The sequence below is a fragment of the Choloepus didactylus genome, chromosome 17 (genome assembly GCF_015220235.1).
Source record: "Choloepus didactylus isolate mChoDid1 chromosome 17, mChoDid1.pri, whole genome shotgun sequence".
Lineage (NCBI taxonomy): Eukaryota > Metazoa > Chordata > Mammalia > Pilosa > Megalonychidae > Choloepus > Choloepus didactylus.
The window spans coordinates 62,959,741-62,981,308 of NC_051323.1; the positions used below are offsets into that span (position 1 = coordinate 62,959,741).

Here is a 21,568-nt window from a genome sequence, read left to right on the forward strand (position 1 = left end):
CCTCATGCTTCTAATCTCTTTTTCCAGGAAGTGGTCATTCCCTTTCAAGGGCTCGCCAAACTAATTTAGACCCAGTGATGATAATCTCCCTTTCCAAAAGTTAACTAATTTGGGCCTGTAGTTAGGTCTGCAAAATCTCTTCACAGCAGCACCTAGATTAGTGTTTCATTGACTAACTGGTAGAAGGTGTTTGTATGCCAGAGACTGTCAATTGTGGGGGCAGTTTTAGAATTCTACCACAAACAGTAAAAAGTAAGCCTTTGCCACCCTAACCTTCACGTTCGCTCCCTAGTAATAACCACTGACAGTAGTCTCTCACTACCATTGGGATGTTTTTATCCATATTCATATATATGTATGAATATATCAGAAATTTTATATTGGTGTTTGTTTACTCAAATCACAGTAAACAAATCATTGCTTGCATACTTAGCCTTTGATATTCATCCATGTTGTGGCATGTATCCATAATTTAGTATTCCATTTTATGGATACACTTTTCCTTTCACCAGTTGTTGGACGTTTGGATTGTTAACAGTTTTTGACTATTAGAAATAAAGCTGCCATGAACATTTGTGGACAAGTCCTTGTGAGTATGTATGTTTTTATCTTGGGTGCCTATGAGTGGCATTTCCAGGTTGTAAAATAAAGTGTTTAACTTTATAAGAGACTGTTAAAGTGGCTGTACATTTTGCATTCCCACCAGCAGTTCATGAGACTTGTGGTTGTTGTTCATCATCTGCAACACTTGAGATTATCAACCTTTTTAATTCTAGCCATTTTGGTGGATGTTCAGTGGTATCCTGTTATAGTTTTAATTCATATTTCCCTCATAACTAAAAATGTAGAGCATTTTTTCATTTGCTCATCTCGTTTTGTTATCTTCTTCTGTGAAGTGTCTGTTCAAGTCTTTTCCCCATTTTTAAAAAATGGATTGGTTGTCTTACTATTAAGTTGGAGGAATTCTTTATATGTTCTCAATACAAGTGCTTTGTCAGGTATATATATATATGTATGTATGAATGTATGTATATATGTTTTGCAAATGTTTTCTCACAGTCTGTGGCTTGCATAGTTCTTTTCTTTAATGGTATATTTTGATGACCAGAAGTTTTATATTTTGATGACACAGATAAATAATAGATAGATTGCCACAATACCACACTTCTTGATGATTTTATGTTGATGATTAGGTAGTATAAGTCCTTCAACATTATTGTTTTGCAAAATTGTTTTATCAATTCTAAGCCTTTTACATTTCTGTATACATTTTAGAAACAGTTTGTAATTTCTCTGTTGATAGCACATAGTTGGGTCTTCCTTATTTACCCATTCTGACAATCTCCTTTTAATTGAAATGTTTAGACCTGCATTGTCCAATATGGAAGTCAGTAGCCACATGTGGCTATTTAAATGTAACCTAGTTACAATTAAATAAAACTAAAATTCACTTCCTCAGTTGGACTAGTCACATTTAAAGTGCTCAATTGCAGTATGTGACTAGTGTCTACCTATTGGAAAGCTCAAAATAGAATGTTTCTCTCATCACAGAAAGTTCTTTTGGACAGTGCTTGTTGAGACTATTTATATTTAATGCAATTACAGATACAGCTGGATTTACTTCTATCATCTTGCAGTTTTTCCGCTTTGTCCCATTTGCTCTTCCATTTTTATGATTCTGTTTTATTTCCACTACTGGCATAAATTCTTTGATCTTTTTTTTTTTTTTTAACAGTAATAGATCTAGGCATTAACTTCTCACCCTCTACCTTCAAAACAATATTATACTACCTTATTTATAATATAGGAACCTTGCGACAGTATTCTTCCATTTCCGCCTCCCAGCTTTTGTACTGTCACTAGCACACGTTTTACTTCTACATTTATTAAAACCCTGCAATACATTATTGTTGTTATTGCTTTAAACAGTCAATTATATTTTAAAGGTATTAAAACATTTACTATTTTAAATGTTCATCATTCAGCCAAGGATTTGAGGGGAGTGGGTGTGTTTGCAGATTTTGGGCTCCCCCCTTTCTATAATTTTCTCCCTCAGTTTCCAGCTGATCTGTCTTCCACAGTCTCCAACTGATTTCTCAGCCCACTTTCTTGAGTTCTGTGTTCCATGTACCACAGTGACTGGAGAGTGCTCTTAGGAGAAAAGCTAGATAAATGTGCATCTCACCTAATATAGTTCCCTTCAAGTCTTATTACCGTCAGTGTATTTGCCTATGGTTACAGGCCAGTGACTGGAAAGAGTTGTTTTTATAGTTGTTATCAGCAAGAAGTTTAGGTTTCCATAAGTTACTCTACTGTTACTGGGAGCAGGAAATATATATGTAATTGTATATCATACTTTTTTCACTTGACATTTTAATGTAAGAATTTTCCAAGTTATTAAACATTTATCATAAACATCTTTAATAACTTTTAAATATTTCATTTTGTGAAGGAATATACCATAATTCACTTGGGTATTTTCCTATTTTTGGAAATCAAATGTTTTGATGTTATGTATAGTGCAGAACTCTTGTTGTAGGAGGGGAATAAGAAATACATATTTTGTGGCTTTGGACACAGAATTCTTTTCTCCCAAATTTATTTAACCACTTGTATTTTGGGTGGAGTCTAATGATTGTTAAATTTTAATTTCTTTGATAAATTATATTCACCCTTTGAAATATGCCTATTTCCTATTTTTAATCAAAATTTTGTTGCTGTTGCCATTGTTTTTGTTTTCTTTCAGGTAAAACGAGAAAACGTTCGTTCACTAAGTATGTGTGGCCATGTTGGTTTTGAAAGTTTGCCTGATCAGCTGGTCAATAGATCCATTCAGCAAGGCTTCTGTTTTAATATTCTCTGTGTGGGTAAGTGCTGTTCTTCCTCTAAGTTCTTCCTTCATAGTCCTTGTGCTCACTTCATACTTGTCATAAGGAGTATGACGCCAATATTATCAATTTGAGATCATGACTCCAGCTTTTTTTTCAGTTGTTTAAATGGTCACTTTTGGTTTTCTTAGTTGTACTGCTTTTAACTTTTTTTGTTTGCTTTTTTCTCTAACCATTTCAGTGCTTGCTTCAGAGTTTTGAGTAATTTAGCATACATACTCATTTCTTTGCTCTGCTGATGACTCAGTGGACTAGCCGCAACATGTATACTTTCTTGGATAATTCAGCCTCTGAAATATTTGGGATCCTTGAAACCACTCTAGGAGTTTTCAGTTATATTTCTTCTCAGCCATCAGATGCATCTGTGAAAATAAATTTTTGTTTATTTCAGGGGAAACTGGAATTGGAAAATCAACACTGATTGACACATTGTTTAATACTAATTTTGAAGACTGTGAATCCTCACATTTTTACCCACATGTTAGACTTAAGGCTCAGACATACGAACTCCAGGAAAGTAACGTTCGGTTGAAATTGACTGTTGTGAATACAGTGGGATTTGGTGACCAAATAAACAAAGAGGAGAGGTTTGTGTTTTCTTATTGTAATAAAAAAATTTTTTTTAATTTCAATTGCCTACTTGTTCCATGGACAGTGATTTGATTTTCTATGGTAAGTCATACCTTTCGTTCCAGACTTTAATATTTTAAATAATTAAGGAATGTTCTGTTGTTATTAGAAAATTGATGTTTTTCTATTCATTTTTCCAATTTCTTTAGAGTAATTTGAATGGCATTATTAAAATGTATGTTTCAGCAAAAATTGTTTAAATTATTTCCCAGTATGCCAATTCAGTGTTTATTAGTGACTTTTACTAATTTTCAGGCAGGATCTTATCTTGTTGAGGAAAGAGAATAAGATATAGAAGTGCAAATGTATACAATAGCTAAACACATGGTGCATGAGTTTTTTGTTTTTACATATGTATGTATTTGGTTGAAATTCTTATCAAAATAGCCAATTACATTAGTAAGCATTACAGGAAAGATGGGATAATGAAATTTTTATGTTTTATCTTGTTATTATTTATTGTCATTATTTCTCCTATGACATTACAAAGACTGATTATAGATTCTGTATCAAATTTAAACTATGAGGGGGGAAATAGATTAGGGCAAAGCAATACATTTTTGTTCTTCCTTTTTGAAATGTATACATTTCCATTATTATGAGTAATTTTCCTGGTTTCCTAAAGTTTGCTCTAGAGGAAAATATTTTGCATAAATTGATGCTTGTTATATGACTTATATTGGACTATAGTATTCTCAACACACTTATGTTCTGACTTAAATACAAAGAAATGATTTGTGTGGCCTTAAGGAAGAAGTAGATTAGTGAAGTAGAGGTAGGTAAAGGCCTCTGACACATTGCTTTAAATGTTATTAATATTTATAAGATGGATATCAACTTAGAATTAATTAATATGTATAAATGAAAGTATTTTTAAATGAACCTGAGCATAGGGTGAATAGGTTAGACCTGTCTGAAAAAATTTCATTATACTGAAGAATAAGACCCACATTAGGTGTAACTTTTTATACCTCTCTATAAATTATAACTTGATACTTTCCATTTATTTGTCTTCTATCATTTACCAAAGTAATACATAAATATGTGTCTGTGAAAATATCAAATAAGACACTTCAATTGAAAACCCACACTGACCATCCCTTGGAGCCCAGTCATTTTTTTCTGCAAAGTAACCACTTGTGAATTTGGTGTGTGTCTTCCCAGACCTTTTCCTGTGCATTAATTGAATTTTTGTATGTTGAATCACATTTGAAATAATACATGGCAACATTCTTTAAACATATGAATACATAGGTGGAAAAGTACATACAACATGTATGTACGAGTTAATAAAAATTATGAAGCCAATACCTGTATAGCCACCACCATGGTCGACACGACCTGCACCTTAGGAAGCCCTAGTCTTACTGTTTCCTGATGACAGTACCTTCCTTTCCCTTCATGGTCACCACTGTCTTGACTTTTGTAGTGATTTTTGCATTTCTTCTTGGGCTACGCCTATGTGTATATCTATAAAAAATATTGTGTATTTTTGTCTGTTTGAACTTTAAATGTCATCATGCTCTGTGATATAAATAAATGTGAAGTTTTTCCAGTTTTTGGCTGTTATGAGTAATGCCGCTCGTAACTTTATACGTTTGTGCTGTGGGTGTGTATGTATATATATATATACAGGCATACTTTGTTTTATTGCGCTTTGCTTTATTGCGCTTTGCAGATATTGTGATTTTTACAAATTGAAGGTTTGTAGCAACCCTGTGTTGAGCAAGTCTATTGGTGCCATTTTTCCAACAGTATATACTCACTTTGTGTCTCTTTGTCACATTTTAATTAAGATATGTGCGTTGTTTCTTTAGATAATAACGCTATTGCCCATGTAATAGACTGCAGTATAGTGTAAACATAATTTTTAAATGCACTGGGAAACCAGAAAATTCGTGTGACTTGCTTTATTGTGATATTAGCTTATTCTGAACCTGAACCTGCAACATCTCCAAGGTTTGCCTGTTTATCACTTGGGACTAGCATTTCTCACTTGTAAGTTATGCTTATTTTCAACTTCTATCAGATAAACAGAACTGTTTTCCAGAGTGAGTGTACCAATTTACATGCCTACCATTGAGTTTCCATTATTTGACATCCTTACCCACACTTGGTCTTGTCGGACATCTTGTCAGTCTAGTGGGTGTATAATGGTACTTACTTAAAATTCCCTGTCACAAATTAGGTTGATTACCTTTTCATATATTTTTTGAACTTCCTCAATTGTAAGTGCTTGTGTTTTACCCATTTCTCTTTTGGATTGTTGTCTTTTTCTCATTCAGTCATAGAAGTTCTTTATATATATTCTGGATATCAGTTCTTTGTGTTTGTGTATGAGGGAAGTATCTTCTCCGCTTTGGCTTATCCAGGTGCTCTTACGATGGGTTTTGATCGAAAGCCTTTTCATCATTTAATTTTTGATGTAGTAGAATCAATCTATCAGTCTTTTCCATTATGTTTAGTGCTTTCTCTGTCTTGTTTGAGTAATTGTTCCTTGCCCTGAGACTATGAAAATAGTATCCTGTATGGTATTCTATAAAATTTTGGTTTTGTTTTTTACACTTAGAATTTTAATCAATCTAAGATCTTTTTTTTTTTTTTTTTGGTATGTGTGTTAGGGGATCCAATTTCATTTTTGCCTTTATGAATACATAGTTGTTTTGACACTATTTATTGTAAAGTTTATCCTTTTCTCACAGATCTCCAGTATTACCTTTGTTGCATATAAAGTGTCTATATATTTGTGAGTCTTGTTCTGGGCTCTCCCTCTGGCTCCATTTGTCCTTTTGTCTATCCCTGTGCTCCATAATAAAAGTTAATACCTGGTGTAGTAAATACTCCTGCTTTGTTCTTCTTCCAGTACGTTTTGGGTGATTCTTGATCAGTTGCACTTCCATATACATTTTTAAATCGGCTTATTAATTTCCACATCAAAAGCCTGTTGGAATTTTGAATGGGATTGCATTGAATTGCTAGTTCAGTTTGGAGCAAACTGATACCTTTATAATATTGAATCTTTCAATCCATGAACATTGTATATCTTCATTTATTTAATGCCTCCTGCAAAGTTTTAACAAATTTCTACATAGAGATCTTGTTTAACTTTACTTAAATTTATTCTTTGGTATTTTACATTTTTGATGATCTCATAAATGATCTTTTAAAACTATTTTATTTTCTATTTGTTGCTGGTACATAGAAATATAATTGGTTTTATATATAGAAACTTTTATACCTGTAAATTCTCTGATTAATTCCAGTATTTCACCTCAAGTTTTGATTAGAGTTTCCATGTATATAAGCATTTAATCTATAAATAATGATGTTTTATATTTTTGCCTTCCAATTATTTTATTTCTTTTTATATCATTATTGATGTATAAATTATATACAATAAATAAAATTTACTGATTTTAAGTGTACAATTAATTTTAACAAATATATAGTTTTGTAACTGCCACCATTATAATATGGGGACTTTCCATGGTCTTGGGTACTTTTCTCTCATGCATATCAGTGCTTAGTCAGAGATTTGAGAGGGATCCCTCTGACTCTCCAGAGCTAATCTGTATGAGCAGAGCTTCTCTTCAGTATTCTGTCACACAGAGTTGCTTTGGCCTCCCTGAACTCTGATTTTTGACTCTCCAACTGACTGAGCCTGCCAAACTTTCTTGTATTTCTGTCTTTGTGCTGTGCCTTGGTAACTTGTCTCTAGATAGTAAACTGGGACAATCGCAGGGTTCCCCTCATTTACTTCCCTTCTCTCAATTGCCACAGTTTTATACTTTCTGTTGCCTAGTGTCTGAAAAACTTTGTTTCATATGTTTTGGTGGAATTTCTAAATGCTTAAGGTGGGAGGGTAAATCCAGTCATGGTGTCTCATGGCTGGATACATTAGTGAAAGTCCCAACTAGTGGCTGCACTAGTTGGGACTTTTAGTACTTTGTTGGATAGTCAGTGGTAATGGTAGCATTTTTGCCTTGTACTAACCCAAAGATAAAGCTTTATTTATTTATTATAAAATAAATATTGTGCTTGTTTTTTTTTTTCATCTTTTTTTTTATTAATTAAATTATGGAGACCCTTTATATTATTAGTAAGTTTTTTTTTTTTTTTTTGTCATGAATTGATTTTTACCTTTCTCAGATTCCCCCCCCCCCCCCCCCCCCGTATTCTATTGATAAGATCACGCTTTCTTTCTTTTGAATAAAGTGAATTAACTGATTTTCTTTTGGCAAACTGACCTTGCAGGCTTGGATACCATTCTGGTGTCACAATATATTTTCTTTTTATATCATGTTGTATTTGATTTTCTTCTTTCAATACTTTTCCTATATGTTCGTAAGTGAGGTTTTTGGCCTGTATTTTCCTCTCATACTGTCATTGTTGGGTTTTTAGGGTATGTTAACCTTTTAAAATACATTGGGGAGTTTTCATTATCTGGTAAAATTTGTGTAACAGTAGAGCTACATTTCCCTAGAATGTTTGGTGGAAATCACCAGTAAAATCATCTAGGCCTGGAGTATTCTTTCTAAGATTACTAACTCAGTTTCTTTAATGGTATGGGATGATTCAGAGTTGTTTTTTAAATCTTAAAATAATATTTTTCATGAAAGAACTTTTTAATATTTGTACAGTTAATCATGGACATTGTCTACCACAAGATTCACTGTATTATTATACATTCCCATTTTTTAACCTCCAACTTTCCTTCTGGTGACATGCATGACTCTAAACTTCCCCTTTCTACCACATTCACACACCATTCAGCCCTGTTAATTATTCTCATAATAATGTACTACTATCACCTCTGTCCATTTCCAAACTTTTAAGTTCAACCTAGTTAAACATTTGCATATATTAAGCAGCTGCTTCTCATTCCTTATCCTCATTCTGTATCCTGGTAACCTATATTCTATATTTTATGTCTATGAATTTACATATTATAATTAGTTTATATCAGTGAGATCATATAATATTAGTCCTTTTGTGTCTGGCTTATTTCACTAAACATAATGTCCTCAAGGTTCATACATGTTGTCACGTGCTTCAGGACTTAATTCTTTCTTACTGCTGAATAATATTCCATTGTATGGATGGATATACCACATTTTGTTTATCCATTAATCTGTTGATGGACATTTGGGTTGTTTCCATCTTTTGGCAGTTGTGAATAATGCTGCTACGAACATTGATGTGCAGATGTCTTTTCGCGTCTCTGCTTTGAGATCTTCTGGGTATATTCTGAGTAGTGGGATTGCCAGGTCGTAAAGCAACTCTCTATATAGTTTTCTGAGGAATCGCCAAACCGTCTTCCTCAGAGGCTATTATACCATTTTGCATTCCCACCAGCAGTGAATGAGTGTTCCAGTTTCTACACATCCTCTCCAATACTTGTAGTTTCCTGTTTGTTTAATAACGGCCATTCTAAGAGATGTGAGATGAAATCTCGTTGTTTTGATTTGCATTTCCCTAATAGCAAAATGAAGCTGAGCGTCTTTTCATGTTTTTTTTAGCCACCTGTATTTCCTCTTTGGAAAAATGTCTATTCATGTCTTTTGCCCGTTTTTTAGTTGGGTTGTTTGTCTTTTTATTGTTGAGTTGTAGGATTTCTTTATATATTCTGGGTATCCAATATTTTCTCCCATTGAGTCGGTTGCCTTTTCATCCTTTAACAAAGTCCTTTGAAGCTCTGAAGTATTTGAGTTTTGAGGAGTTCCCATTTATCCATTTCTTCTTATGTCACTTGTGCTTTGGGTGTAAAGTCTAAGAAACTACTGCCTATCTTAGATCTTGGAGATATCTCCCTACATTTTCTTCTAGGAGTTTTGTGGTACTGGTTCTTATATTTAAGTCTTTGTTCCATTTTGAGTTAGTTTTTATAGGATGTGAGATAGGGGTCCTCTTTCATTCTTTTGGTTATGGATAGCCAGTTCTCCCAACACCATTTATTGAGGAGACTGTCCTGTCCCAGGTGAGTGGGCTTGAGAGCCTTTAAAAAAACAAATTGACCATAGATCTGAGGGTCTATTTCTAAACTCTCAATTTGATTCCATTGATCACTATGTCTGTCTGTATGCTAGTACCATGCTGTTTTGACCACTGTGGCTTTATAATGTGCTTTAAAGTCAGGAAGTGTGATACCTCCCATTTCTTTCTTCTTTTTCAAGATTTTTTTTAGCTATTCAAGACCCTTTCTCCTTCCCAATAAAGTTCATAATTAGCTTTTCCAATTCTGCAAAGTAGTCTGTTGGAATTTTGATTGGTATTGCATTGAGTCTGTAGATCAATTTGGGTAGAAATGACACCTTAATGACATTTAGTCTTCCAATCTGTGAACACGGAATGCCTTTCCATTTGTTTAGATCTTCTTTGATTTCTTTTAGCAAAGTTTTGTAGTTTTCTGTGTGCAAGTCCTTTACATCCTTGGTGAAGTTTATTCTTAAATATTTGATTTTTTTTGTTGCTATTGTACATGGAATTTTTTTCTTCATTACCTCCTCAGTTAGCTCATTACTAGTGTATAGAAACACTATTGATATTTGCATGCTGATTTTGTATCGTGCCACTTTGCTGAACTCATTTATTAGCTCAAGTAGCTTTGTTGTCCTTTTTTTTCAGTATTTTCTAAATATAGGATCATGTCATCTACACATAGTTAACAGTTTTACTCCTTCTTTTCAAATACGGATACCTTCTATTTCTTTTTCTTGCCTAATTGCTCTAGATAGAACTTCTAGCACAATGTTGAATAGTAGTAGTAACAGTGGGCCTCCTTATCTTGTTCCTGATGTTAGAGGGAAATGTTAGCTGTGGGTTTTTCAAATATGTCCTTTATTAATTTGAGGAAATTTCCTTCAATTCCTACTTTTTGAAGTGTTTTTATCATGAAAGGATATTTTAATGTAGGCTGAATTTTGTCAACTGCCTTTTCTGCGTCAATCAAGGTGATCATGTGGTTTTTCCGTATTGATTTGTTAACGTGGTGGTTACATTATTTGATTTTCTTGTGTTAAATCATACTTGCGTATCTGGGATTAAAACCCAGTTGGTCATGGTGTATAATTCCTTTAATATTCTGTTGAATTCGATTTGCAAGTATTTTGTTGAGGATTTTTGTATTTATATTCATTAGAGATACTGGTCTGAAGTTTTCTTTTCTTGTAGTATCTTTATCTGGCTTTGGTATTTGGGTAATGTTGGCTTCATAGAATGAGTTAGATAGTGTTTCCTCTTCTTTAATTTTTTGGAAGAGTGTGAGCAGGAATGGTATTAATTCTTCTTGGAATGCTTGGTAAAATTCAACCGTGAAGCTATTCCAGTCCTGGGCTTTCCTTTGTTGGTACATTTTTGAAGACTGATTCAGTCTCTTTACTTGTGATTGGTTTGTTGAGGTCTTCTATTTCTTCTCAAGTCAGTGGAGTTTGTTCATGTATTTCTAGGAAGTTGTCCATTTCATCTACATTGTCTAGTTTATTGGCATAGAGTTGTTTATAGTAACCTCTTATGATCTTTTTCTTTTGTGATCTGTGCTAATGCCCTCCCCCCTCGTTTCTGATTTATTTATTTGCATCTTCTCTCTTTTTGTCTTTGTCAGTCTAGCTGAGGGTTTGCTGATCTTTTTAAAAAACTAACTTTAGATTTTATTGATTCTCTTTATTGTTTTTTTTAATTCCCCATTTCTTTAATTTCCTATCTAATCTTTGTTATTTCTTTCCTTCTGTTTGCTTTGGGATTAGTTTGCTGTTTCTCCAGTTTCTCCAGTTGTTCGGGTAAGTTGCTCTTTCTTCCTTTTTGATGTAGGCGTTTAGTGCTATAAAATTTCCTCTCACAACTGCCTTTGCTGCATCCCATAAATTTTGGTACGTTGTGTTCTTTTTTCATTCATCTCAAGATAGTTACTGATTTCTCTTGCAGTTTCTTCTTTGACCCACTGATTAAGACCATGTTGTTTAACCTCCATATATTTGTGTATTTCCTGGTTCTTCATTTGTTATTGATTCCTAGCTTCATTCCATTATGGTCAGAGAAAGCGCTTTGTATAATTTCAATCTTTTAAAATTTATTAGGACCTGTTTTGTGCCCCAGCATATGGTCTATCCTGGAGCATGTTCTATGAGTATTTGAGAAGAGTGTATATTCATACTATTTTGGAGTGCAGTGTTCTGTATATGTCTGTTGGGTCTAGTTCATTTATCATATTATTTAGGTTCATTGTTTCTTTATTGATCCTCTGTTTAGATGTTCTATCTGTTGGAGACAATGGTGTGTTGAAATCCCCCACTATTATCGTGGAGTCATCTATTACTCCCTTCAGTTTTGCCACTGTTTGCCTCATACTTTAGGAATCCTTGATTAAGAGCATAGATATTTATGATTGTTATTTCTTCTTGGTGAATTGCCCCTTTTATTAATATATAGTGTCCTTCTTTATCTCTTATAACATTTTTGCATTTAAAGTCTATTTTGTCTGATATTAGTATAGCTACCCCAGCTTTTTTTTTTTTTTTTTTTTTTTTTGTTACTTATTGCATAGAGTATCTTTCTCCATCCTTTCATTTTCAACCTGTTTGTATCTTTGGTCTAAGATGAGTCTCTTGTAAACAGTATATAGATGGATCATCTTTTTTTAATCCATTGTGCCAATCTGTGTCTTTTGACTCGGGAATTTAATCCATTAACATTCAAAGTTACTACTGTAAAGGCAGTTCTTAATTCGACTGTCTTCTCATTTGGTTTTCATTTGTCAGATCTATTTTTTTCTCTCTCTTTTTATCCTTTAAGTTACCCTTCCCAATACTCTGCAATTCTATACCCTCCTTCAGACCTCTCTCTCCTGTCTTTTCTTTGCAGCTGGCAGCACTCCCTGTAGTAGTTCTTGTAGGGCTGGTCTCTGACAACTTCTGTTTATCTGTGAATATTTTAAACTCTCCCTCATTTTTGAAGGACAGCTTTTCTGGATAGGGAATTCTTGGCTGCCAATTTTTCTCTTTCAGTGTCTTAAATATACTGTACCATTGCCTACTCGCCTCCATGGTGTCTGATGAGAAATCAGCATTTAGACTTATTTAGCTTCCCTTGTATGTGGTGAATTGGTTTTCTCTTGCTGCTTTCAGAATTTTATCCTTCTCTTCAGCATTTGACAGTGTGATTACTGTGTTTCTTGACATGGGTCTATACTTCTGTTTGGAGTATGTTGGGCTTCTTGGATTTGCATATTTATGTCATTTATAAGGGTTTGGAAATTTTCAGCCATTATTTCTTTGAATATTCCTCCTGGTCCTTTTCCTTTCTCCTCTGGGACACCCATAATGTGTATGTTTGTGCACCTTGTGCTGTCAATCAATTCCCTGAGACCCTGCTCAAATTTTTCCGTTTTTTCCCTCCATTTGTTGTTTTGTCTGTTTGAATTTGGTTGATCTGTGTTCTAGCTCACTGAGTCTTTCTTTTGCCTTTTGAAATCTGCTGTTTTGTGTCTCCAGTATATTTTAAATTTCACCTACCGTGTCTTTTATTTCCATAATGTCTGTTATTTTTCTATGTATTATTTCAGATTCTTCTTTATGCTCTTCTAGTGTCGTCTTAATATCCTTATCTGTTTATACAAATTTTCCTTCATTTCTTTGAATTGACTCAGGAGATTTGTTTACACATCTTGATTATTTGTTCCAGATTCGGTGTCTCCTCTGACTTTAATTTTTTCCTTTTGTGCCATTTCTTCTTGAGTTTTAGTATGCTTTGGGATTTTTTGCTGATATCTGGTCATCTGATTATCTTGCTGGGTCTATTCTGAAGGTCAGTTTCTTTCTCGTCTAGGATTTAGTTATTGTCTGGATTTGTATCAGGGCACTGCTTTGCCAGTTGTTTTGTCAGTATTTCTCAGCCAAATCAGGGTGGGGTACCAGTGTGGAGGTGTAGACCAACTCTGATGGACCTGGGATAGGGTCTGGAGAGGCTCTGAAAAGCCCTGCAGTTTTTACCTGTACTTTCAAGGCTGCCCAGCAGATGGCACTGTTTGGTGATTCACTCATCCTCAGCAACTGTTTACCTCATGGAGCCCTACATGTTTGACCAGCCCAGGCTGAAACTGGGATTCCTAAGCCTTCACTTCGCTGGTCAAAATCTGGCTCAACCTGGGGCTGTTGCATTCTGGATAATTGTTTCTGATCTATCTTCCGGTATACGAATTCTTTTCTCAGCAGTGTCTTATCTAGTATTAAATGAATCCGTTGAGTTTTTAATTTCAGTTATCAAAACTGTACATTTTGTGTGATTCATGTTCAAGAACCTGCAGGATAACTTTTTATTAGTTTCCTTTTCCCAACAAATATATTCATGTTTGTCTTTTATTTCTTTAGATATGATAAGCTTAATATTTTATAATTATATCTTATAATTCAAGTATATAAAAGTTTACAGATAATTAGTGTTTGCTTTTTTTGTTCTCAACAGTAATTGGTTCTCATTTTTTGTGCACTTGGTTATTTTTATTGTAGTTCTCATGGTCTTTTAAAAATTATTCGTGAAGATGCTTTGAGGTCTAAGATGTTTTCTTCTTGAACACATAGGCTAGGCCCCTCTGGACATTTTTTTTTTTTTTATCTGCTTGGTCTTTTATTTTTTTTAATATTCACTTTATTGAGATATATTCACATACCACGCAATCATACAAAACAAATCGTACATTCGATTATTCACAGTACTGTTACATAGTTATACATTCATCACCAAAATCAATCCCTGACACCTTCATTACCACACACACAAAAATAACAAGAATAATAATTAAAGTGAAAAAGAGCAATTAAAGTAAAAAAGAACACTGGGTGCCTTTGTCTGTTTGTTTGTTTGTTTCCTTCCCCTATTTTTTTTCTCATCCATCCATAAACTAGACAAAGGGGAATATGGTCCTTATGGCTTTCCCAATCCCATTGTCACCCCTCATAAGCTACATTTTTATACAATTGTCTTCAAGATTCATGGGTTCTGGGTTGTAGTTTGATAGTTTCAGGTATCTACCACCAGCTACCCCAATTCATTAGAACCTAAAAAGGGTTGTCTATATTCTGCGTAAAAGTGCCCACCCAGAGTGACCTCTCGGCTCCTTTTGGAATCTCTTTCTGCCACCGAAGTTTATTTCATTTCCTTTCACATCCCCCTTTTGGTCAAGAAGATGTTCTCCATCCCACGATGCCAGGTCTACATTCCTCCTCGGGAGTCATATTCCAAGTTGCCAGGGAGATTCACTCCCCTGGGTGTCTGATCCCACGTAGGGGGGAGGGCAGTGATTTCACCTTTCAAGTTGGCTTAGCCAGAGAGAGAGGGCCACATCTGAGCAACAAAGAGGCATTCGGGAGGAGGCTCTTAGGCACAATTATAGGGAGGCCTAGCCTCTCCTTTGCAGCAACAGTCATCCTCTCTGGACATTAATAGTCTGGAGATTCCTACACCTATTTCGTGGCCTGAAGTTCCCAGAATCAGAGAGGCCATGTGAACCTGGGCTACAGAGACAACAAGAGCTGGTCCTGTCACCACAAGTTCTCAAGAATGTTTTTCTTTTCCTCTTCCCTTTTACTTTATCTATTTCATTTAGTGCCAAAGGCAACTTTCCTACCAGTCATTGTGGGGAGGGAGGTAGAGTTGTAGGTTTCCTGCTGGCTCACCCTTACCCTAAAGGTTTAGGATTTTAGAATCTGAGCTCAATGTGTGTGTGTGTGTGTGTGTGTGTGTGTGTGTGTGTGTGTGTGTGTGTGGCGGGGGTGTCTCATTAGATTTCCCAACTTGTTTGGGTTCTTGCCGTTGATTTCTTCTCGTCCTGTGAGACCTTCAGAAGCAAACTCCATAAGCAGGACTGACAAATGGCTCAGCAGCTTTGATGTTTTCATGCAGGGGTTAGCAAACTTTTTCTGTAAAGGGCCAGATAATAAGTATTTTAATCTTTGCAGGTCATATAGTCTCTGTCCCAGCTACTTAGCTTTGCCATTGCAGCACAAAATCAGCCATAGATGATACATAAAAGAACGAACATGGCTGTGTTCCAAGAAGACTTAACAAAAACGTGGGGTGGGTTGGATTTGGTCTGTGGTCCATAGTTTACTGACTCCTCCTCTAGTCTTCTGGTTACCTCTTTGTTTCTACTTTTCCTTCAATTTTGGCCTGGTTAATTCCCTACCAGAGTTTGTTGGTCCTTTTAAGGGGGTGATCTTAATATTTTATGCCAGTGTTCTTGTTTTCTTTTGGAAGAGTGAGTCCACTATTCAAAATGGAAACATGGGGCAAATTACTTTGGAAGAATTGGTATATTACTTATTTGGCAGAAAATGATTATGGTTTTTAGTTTTGAAAAGCAGAAGGCGAAGCATTCAGATAGAAGACCATTAGTGGTTATTTATTTCAAAATGTTTTATATATATTTGGTGTCTTGGTACAGTCCGAGTGACTAGCATTTTAAAATGTATTACTAGGATTCTGCTTTGCTTTCTGGGAAAATGCAAGTCATAGTACCAAACTATTTTATGTCATTAATAAGCTTCTTTGGGATTTTTATGCCAAATATGTACTTATAAATTAACGTTTAAAAAAATCATTTTGGGAAGAGAATCGTATTGGGTCATGTTTCTCAAGTATCACTTACTGTTATTCATAATATTCACTGTGAGATGAATTGAGTTCTTTATAATGTTCAAAATGTTATGCTAGTTCTTGTTGAAAACTGGTAATATAAAATGCTATATATTCTCAAATTCCTTACCATCTAGATAGTCAAGGTGTTCTGTAAGTTTAAAAGAAATTGATGATTCTCAAGGACCACAAGTGTCAGGCAACTTTGTAGAAGAATTCACTTTTGTACACATTTATTGTGCTCCATTTTGAGACTCCAAAGATAGTTATTTACTAAGGTGTCCGGGGAATTTGACATAGGAACTGTCTGCTGTTATTTTCATGGGAAAATCAGAATTGATTAAGGAGATTAGTTACGAGTACAAAGGTAAGCTGCATAGGCAGTGAATAGCATACATACCAAAATGAAGTGGAATGTGCACAAACTAATCTCAAGAAACAGTATTAACACAATGCTTTGCACAATACCCTGTGATTTAACTTGGATCTTGAAGGTTGAATAGGGTTAGAAAGCTAGAGGGGAGAAGTCACTCCAGGGAGAAGTGATCTAACAGTGGCACAGAGCACAGGATGCAATGTATCTTGCCTTGGTTTGTAATTAAATGGAAATAAAATCGTGCCAGAATTACTAGATATTTTCAGTTGATGTGTACCTTCTCTCTTTACTCTGGTAAGCTCTCCTTGCCTTAGAAATCTGATTTAAGAGGTGAGAAGTCATAGAATTTGACTTAAATGTTTCTGAAGTTATTGATACCCATGCCTTTTCTCAGTTAGTTAAATCATATGCCATGGACCAGTTTGGTTACAAATTAGACTCCTAATCAGTTTTCAGTGGACTGGCAAGAATGAGAACCTTTGTCAGGAAGGGACCCAAGGTGTGAATAAAGGTGGAAATGGACCAATGTAAATTCAATACCATTTCTACAAAACAGTTTAGAGCACAGGTAATTTTGATGGTTTTGAAGTATTATCTTGGTATGGGCATGTTCTGAGCAGTATGTTTTATCATTAAGGCTATCTGCTTATCATAGATGTAGTTTATTAATTGGTGAAAATACAGACTTTAGACTTTAGATTGTACAAGTAGCTTATTAAGATAGCATGAATATGTCGTATTAAATATTTTAATTATTTTTTCAGTTATCAGCCCATAGTTGACTACATAGATGCTCAGTTTGAGGCCTATCTCCAAGAGGAACTGAAGATTAAACGTTCTCTCTTTAACTACCACGATTCTCGCATCCACGTGTGCCTTTACTTCATTTCACCAACAGGCCACTCTCTGAAGACACTTGATCTCTTAACCATGAAGAGTCTTGACAGTAAGGTGCGTTTGGGAAAGGAATCAACTTGTCATGCTTTAATATTTATTTTGAGCTATTAAAATATCTTTAAGGTATGTGTAGATATCTTACCTATTTTTTTCTGTGCATCTTTTAAACATTTGATAAATTCCGTCTTAGCTTATTTTCTAGAGAAATTCAGTTTGGAAGATGAGATGCAAAGAAGAAACATTAAAAGAAAAATTTTGTCCTTTTTTTAAAATTTTTTTTCAGTGATTAAATTGCATGCCAGAACATGGGCATTCATCTGCATTGATATAGAATTAATTTGACACTAATTTCAATTTATGACACTATTAAGTAAGATTACATCTAAAGTTTCATCACATATTATAATAAATTGTGTTTTAATTTGGACCATACCAAGAAAACCTATTTTTGAATTTTTTAACCAAGGGACTATATTATAAATTCAAGAAAAACAGTTAGCCAGGAACAGTTTATACTGATGCGTTCCAAAGTAGACTCTCAGGAATAAACAGATGAGATAATGGGCTCTTGTTCAGAGTCGGCACATCTTTGGGCCAGCAGTAAACCTGTATACTGCTAACCCTGGTAACAACTAGCTCTAGGTGCATTATCACATAATACCAAAGACTTTGAATAGCATTACAGTATTATGAGTGATAACTATTTTTTGTTCAAACTAAAATGAAATGTTTCAAAGTAACAGTAAAAGAGAATGAGTTTCATGCACTCATTTAAAGATTTTTACCACCATTGTCTGCTTTACTCAGTGAATGGAAGGACAAATTTTAAACTTTGGACTCCTTTATCAAAGAAGTCCTGCCTCTAACTTTCTATCATATAAACTAGAAAGGAATGTTACACCTAAACTTTGTTACATGTTTAAAAGGATTTAGATTCCTGGGTAAAACTACGATTTGCCTCAGTTACTCAATTTGATGTATATTATATGAGGATATACTGTTTATTTTTGGGGACAGCTGTTATCCCCAGGCCACCTGGCAGTTATGGGAAGATGTTGATTTACACAAGACCATGGCATCACTACATAAAGATGAGAAGTGTCTGTGCTGACTTCTCCTGGTTCCTCAAGCCTCCTCGGGAACAGTTGTTTTTGGTACCTAAAAAAAGCCTAACACTTGAGAAATTGCTGTCATGGTCAATTACCTTATCTTTTACACAACTGTGACAAGGTATCATCATTGGAAAACATCTGAACTTTCTTTCTCCCTGATATACACACAAACGTTTATGTTTACCATCAGATCTATTTCTGCTATCTGTTGTGGAGGCAGTTAACTTGACATAATTTTTGGACTATCTAAGAAAAAATACTGAAACCATGAATGTGGCATCAAAATTTTTTATATGCTTTGACTAATTTAACATGAACATTGTCTACCCACAATTGTTGGGAAGTTTTCTGCCATTAATTTCACAGAGAGTGGAAAAATCTTTATCCCCTTTGGAGCATATGGAAGACTAATAAATCTACATCTAACACTGAATGAGTAGGTAATTGGGGGAGAAAAATTTTTAAGAACAGAATAGGAATTATGATTTTCACTTTTATTCAGAAAGTTAAATTGTGAGCTCACTTTCTTGACACATATTACTGGCTAACCTTGAGTTTTTGACTAAAAACAAACCAATTAAAAAAAAAAAAAAACCCTCCAACCAATCCCCAAATTTGTGAAAATATCAAGGCTTACTCTTTTTTCCCCCAATACATATTTTTAAGCAGTTTTATTGAGATATGATTCACATACCATAAATATGCACCCCTTAAAAGTGTACAAGTCAATGGTTTTTATTTTTTATTTTTACTTATTTTTAAACTTTATTTATTGAAAAATTAAAACAAACCAACAACAGAAAGACACATTTCAAACAAAACAAAGGATTATGAAAAACGAATAACCTAAAATAACTACTTTGCTTCCAACATGTTCCTACCATACCCCAAGAAAATTAATAAACCATATCCAAACCAAGGAATAAGAAAAACATAATCTAAAATAACCACATTGCTTCCAACATGTTCCTACCACAACCCAAGAAAATTAGCAAACCATAATCAAACAATGGTATAAGATAAACCAAATAACCTAATAACTACATTGAAGCTAATTTTTTTAATGCAATAGCTTTTGTTTTTTACTTTATCAAAAAATTAAAAAAAAAATACAAACAAAACAAAACAGAGGATTAAGAAAAACAGATAACCTAAAATAACTGTATTTGCTTTTAAGGCTTACTCTTGTACCCATTAATCATTTATACGACTAGACTTATAACCTAGTCAGTGTTCATGATCCCAAATCTCTTCCTCTCTGGCCCATGATAGAACTTTAAATAATGCTGAGAAAGTTATCCCTTTGTGTTGTGCACACTTTAGTTGGTATTGGTAAAATTTCAAAAATTTCCAAGAAAATTTCCAATTTAGCCTAATAAAACATTATTTATAAAAACAATTGGCTTGCTGGACCATACTTTGTCAATCCTTTGCACTAGGTTAAGGATGTTTATTGTCAGCGTTTGGTTTTGAATATAAAAACTGCAGTATTAAAAACAAATCCTTGAGTTATGAGATTTTGTTTTTCTTTATTCTTTATAGGTGAATATTATACCAGTAATTGCCAAAGCAGATGCAATTTCTAAAACTGAATTACAGAAATTTAAGATCAAGCTCATGAGTGAATTGGTTAGTAATGGCGTCCAGATATACCAGTTCCCAACAGATGATGAAACTATTGCCAAAATCAATGCTTCAATGAATGTAAGCTTCTGTTGAATATTAATTCTCTTTCCCATATGAAAACAAAAATATAATTTACAAGTATCATTGCTCCTAATATATTTTCACTTGTATCCTCCAAAAAGACTTCAAACAAGGTAAAGTTTCAAAATGTTTGGTATGGGAAAATGTTTTATTTTCTTGATTTGGAAGGAGTACAATGAGAATATATCTTTAAGCATATTTTTCTTTCTTTCATTTTTCACTTAAATAAAGTGACATATTTGTGAGACTGAGATATACCATTTGTGGAACCTTACTGAATTGACTTACCAGGATGGCTTTCTATCCTGTCTTTAAAAACATGAGACAACTTTACATCCTCCCTTGGAATGCTTTAGAATCTTAAAATCTTTCAGTTTAGGAGATCTTTCTAATTTGGGTTTTAAAAGATTTCTTAAATATGCTTCTCACAAACACCACTGCCGCCCTAGTATAAGCCTTATCTTGTCACTCCTGGACTACTGTAGTAGCCTCCTAACTGGTCTCTCCCACTTCTGCTTTTGACCCCCACCCTCCACCCCACCATGTCTGTTGTCCACACAGAGCCAGAGCGCTGTGCTCCCACCCAGCCCTGGAGCTCTACAAGGGCAGGATCTTTGTTTCATTTCACTGTGTGTAGACTCAGTGGCTAGCATAGTGCTGGGCTGATTGATGTTAGGCAGACAAGTGCCATAGTTATAAATTAAATATTCCCTTACCTTTTAGTTTAATATAACTGTATATTATAATATGTATTAAATGTAATATGTAATATACATACATAATATATATAATTATATATATAGTTTAATATTTCTATAGGGTGACTAATTTCTTTGAGTTACTTTCCTTAGGCTAACAAATTTCTTAAACATGTGATCTTATTTTCAAGTATCATAGGTTTTAGAGCCAGACAGAATTAATTAACCATTTGTTCTTGATGAGTTACTACCCTCCCTGATTGGTAACTTACCTACAGAGTGGGGTTACAAGGGTTGTCCTGAAGATTAAACGATACCACCTCTGTTAAGTGCCTGCCTCAGTGCCATTCGATAAATGTTAATTCCATTTCTTCTCTTTTCTGTTTTGTCATACCCTGTTTATATTATGATACTAAATTAAGTATATAAAAAATTGATTAATGTAAATGAATTTATCTTAGGTCCTATTTGTTAAATTTTTAGATCTAATTTTATTTCTTGTGTTTCATCTGCAATAATTTTTCCGAAAAGTGCAATTAAGAGACTAAATAATGTTAATTATTAAATATTAAACATAGTACCTAATACTTTTTACATCAGTCCTCAGCTTCAGACAGACCAGTCCACTCACTGCCC

At 34.2% G+C, this 21,568-nt stretch overlaps 1 protein-coding gene across 2 annotated transcripts in view; it reads left to right on the forward strand.

The window, feature by feature from the left end:
- Window positions 1-21,568, forward strand: part of SEPTIN10 (septin 10) — a 98,265-nt gene that overhangs the window by 46,195 nt on the left and 30,502 nt on the right. For both annotated transcript variants that reach the window (XM_037807297.1, XM_037807296.1), the window contains exons 3-6: window positions 2,747-2,867; window positions 3,280-3,475; window positions 17,283-17,469; window positions 20,070-20,231. In XM_037807297.1, the coding sequence (XP_037663225.1) occupies window positions 2,747-2,867; window positions 3,280-3,475; window positions 17,283-17,469; window positions 20,070-20,231 (666 nt within the window). The remainder of the gene's footprint in view (window positions 1-2,746; window positions 2,868-3,279; window positions 3,476-17,282; window positions 17,470-20,069; window positions 20,232-21,568) is intronic.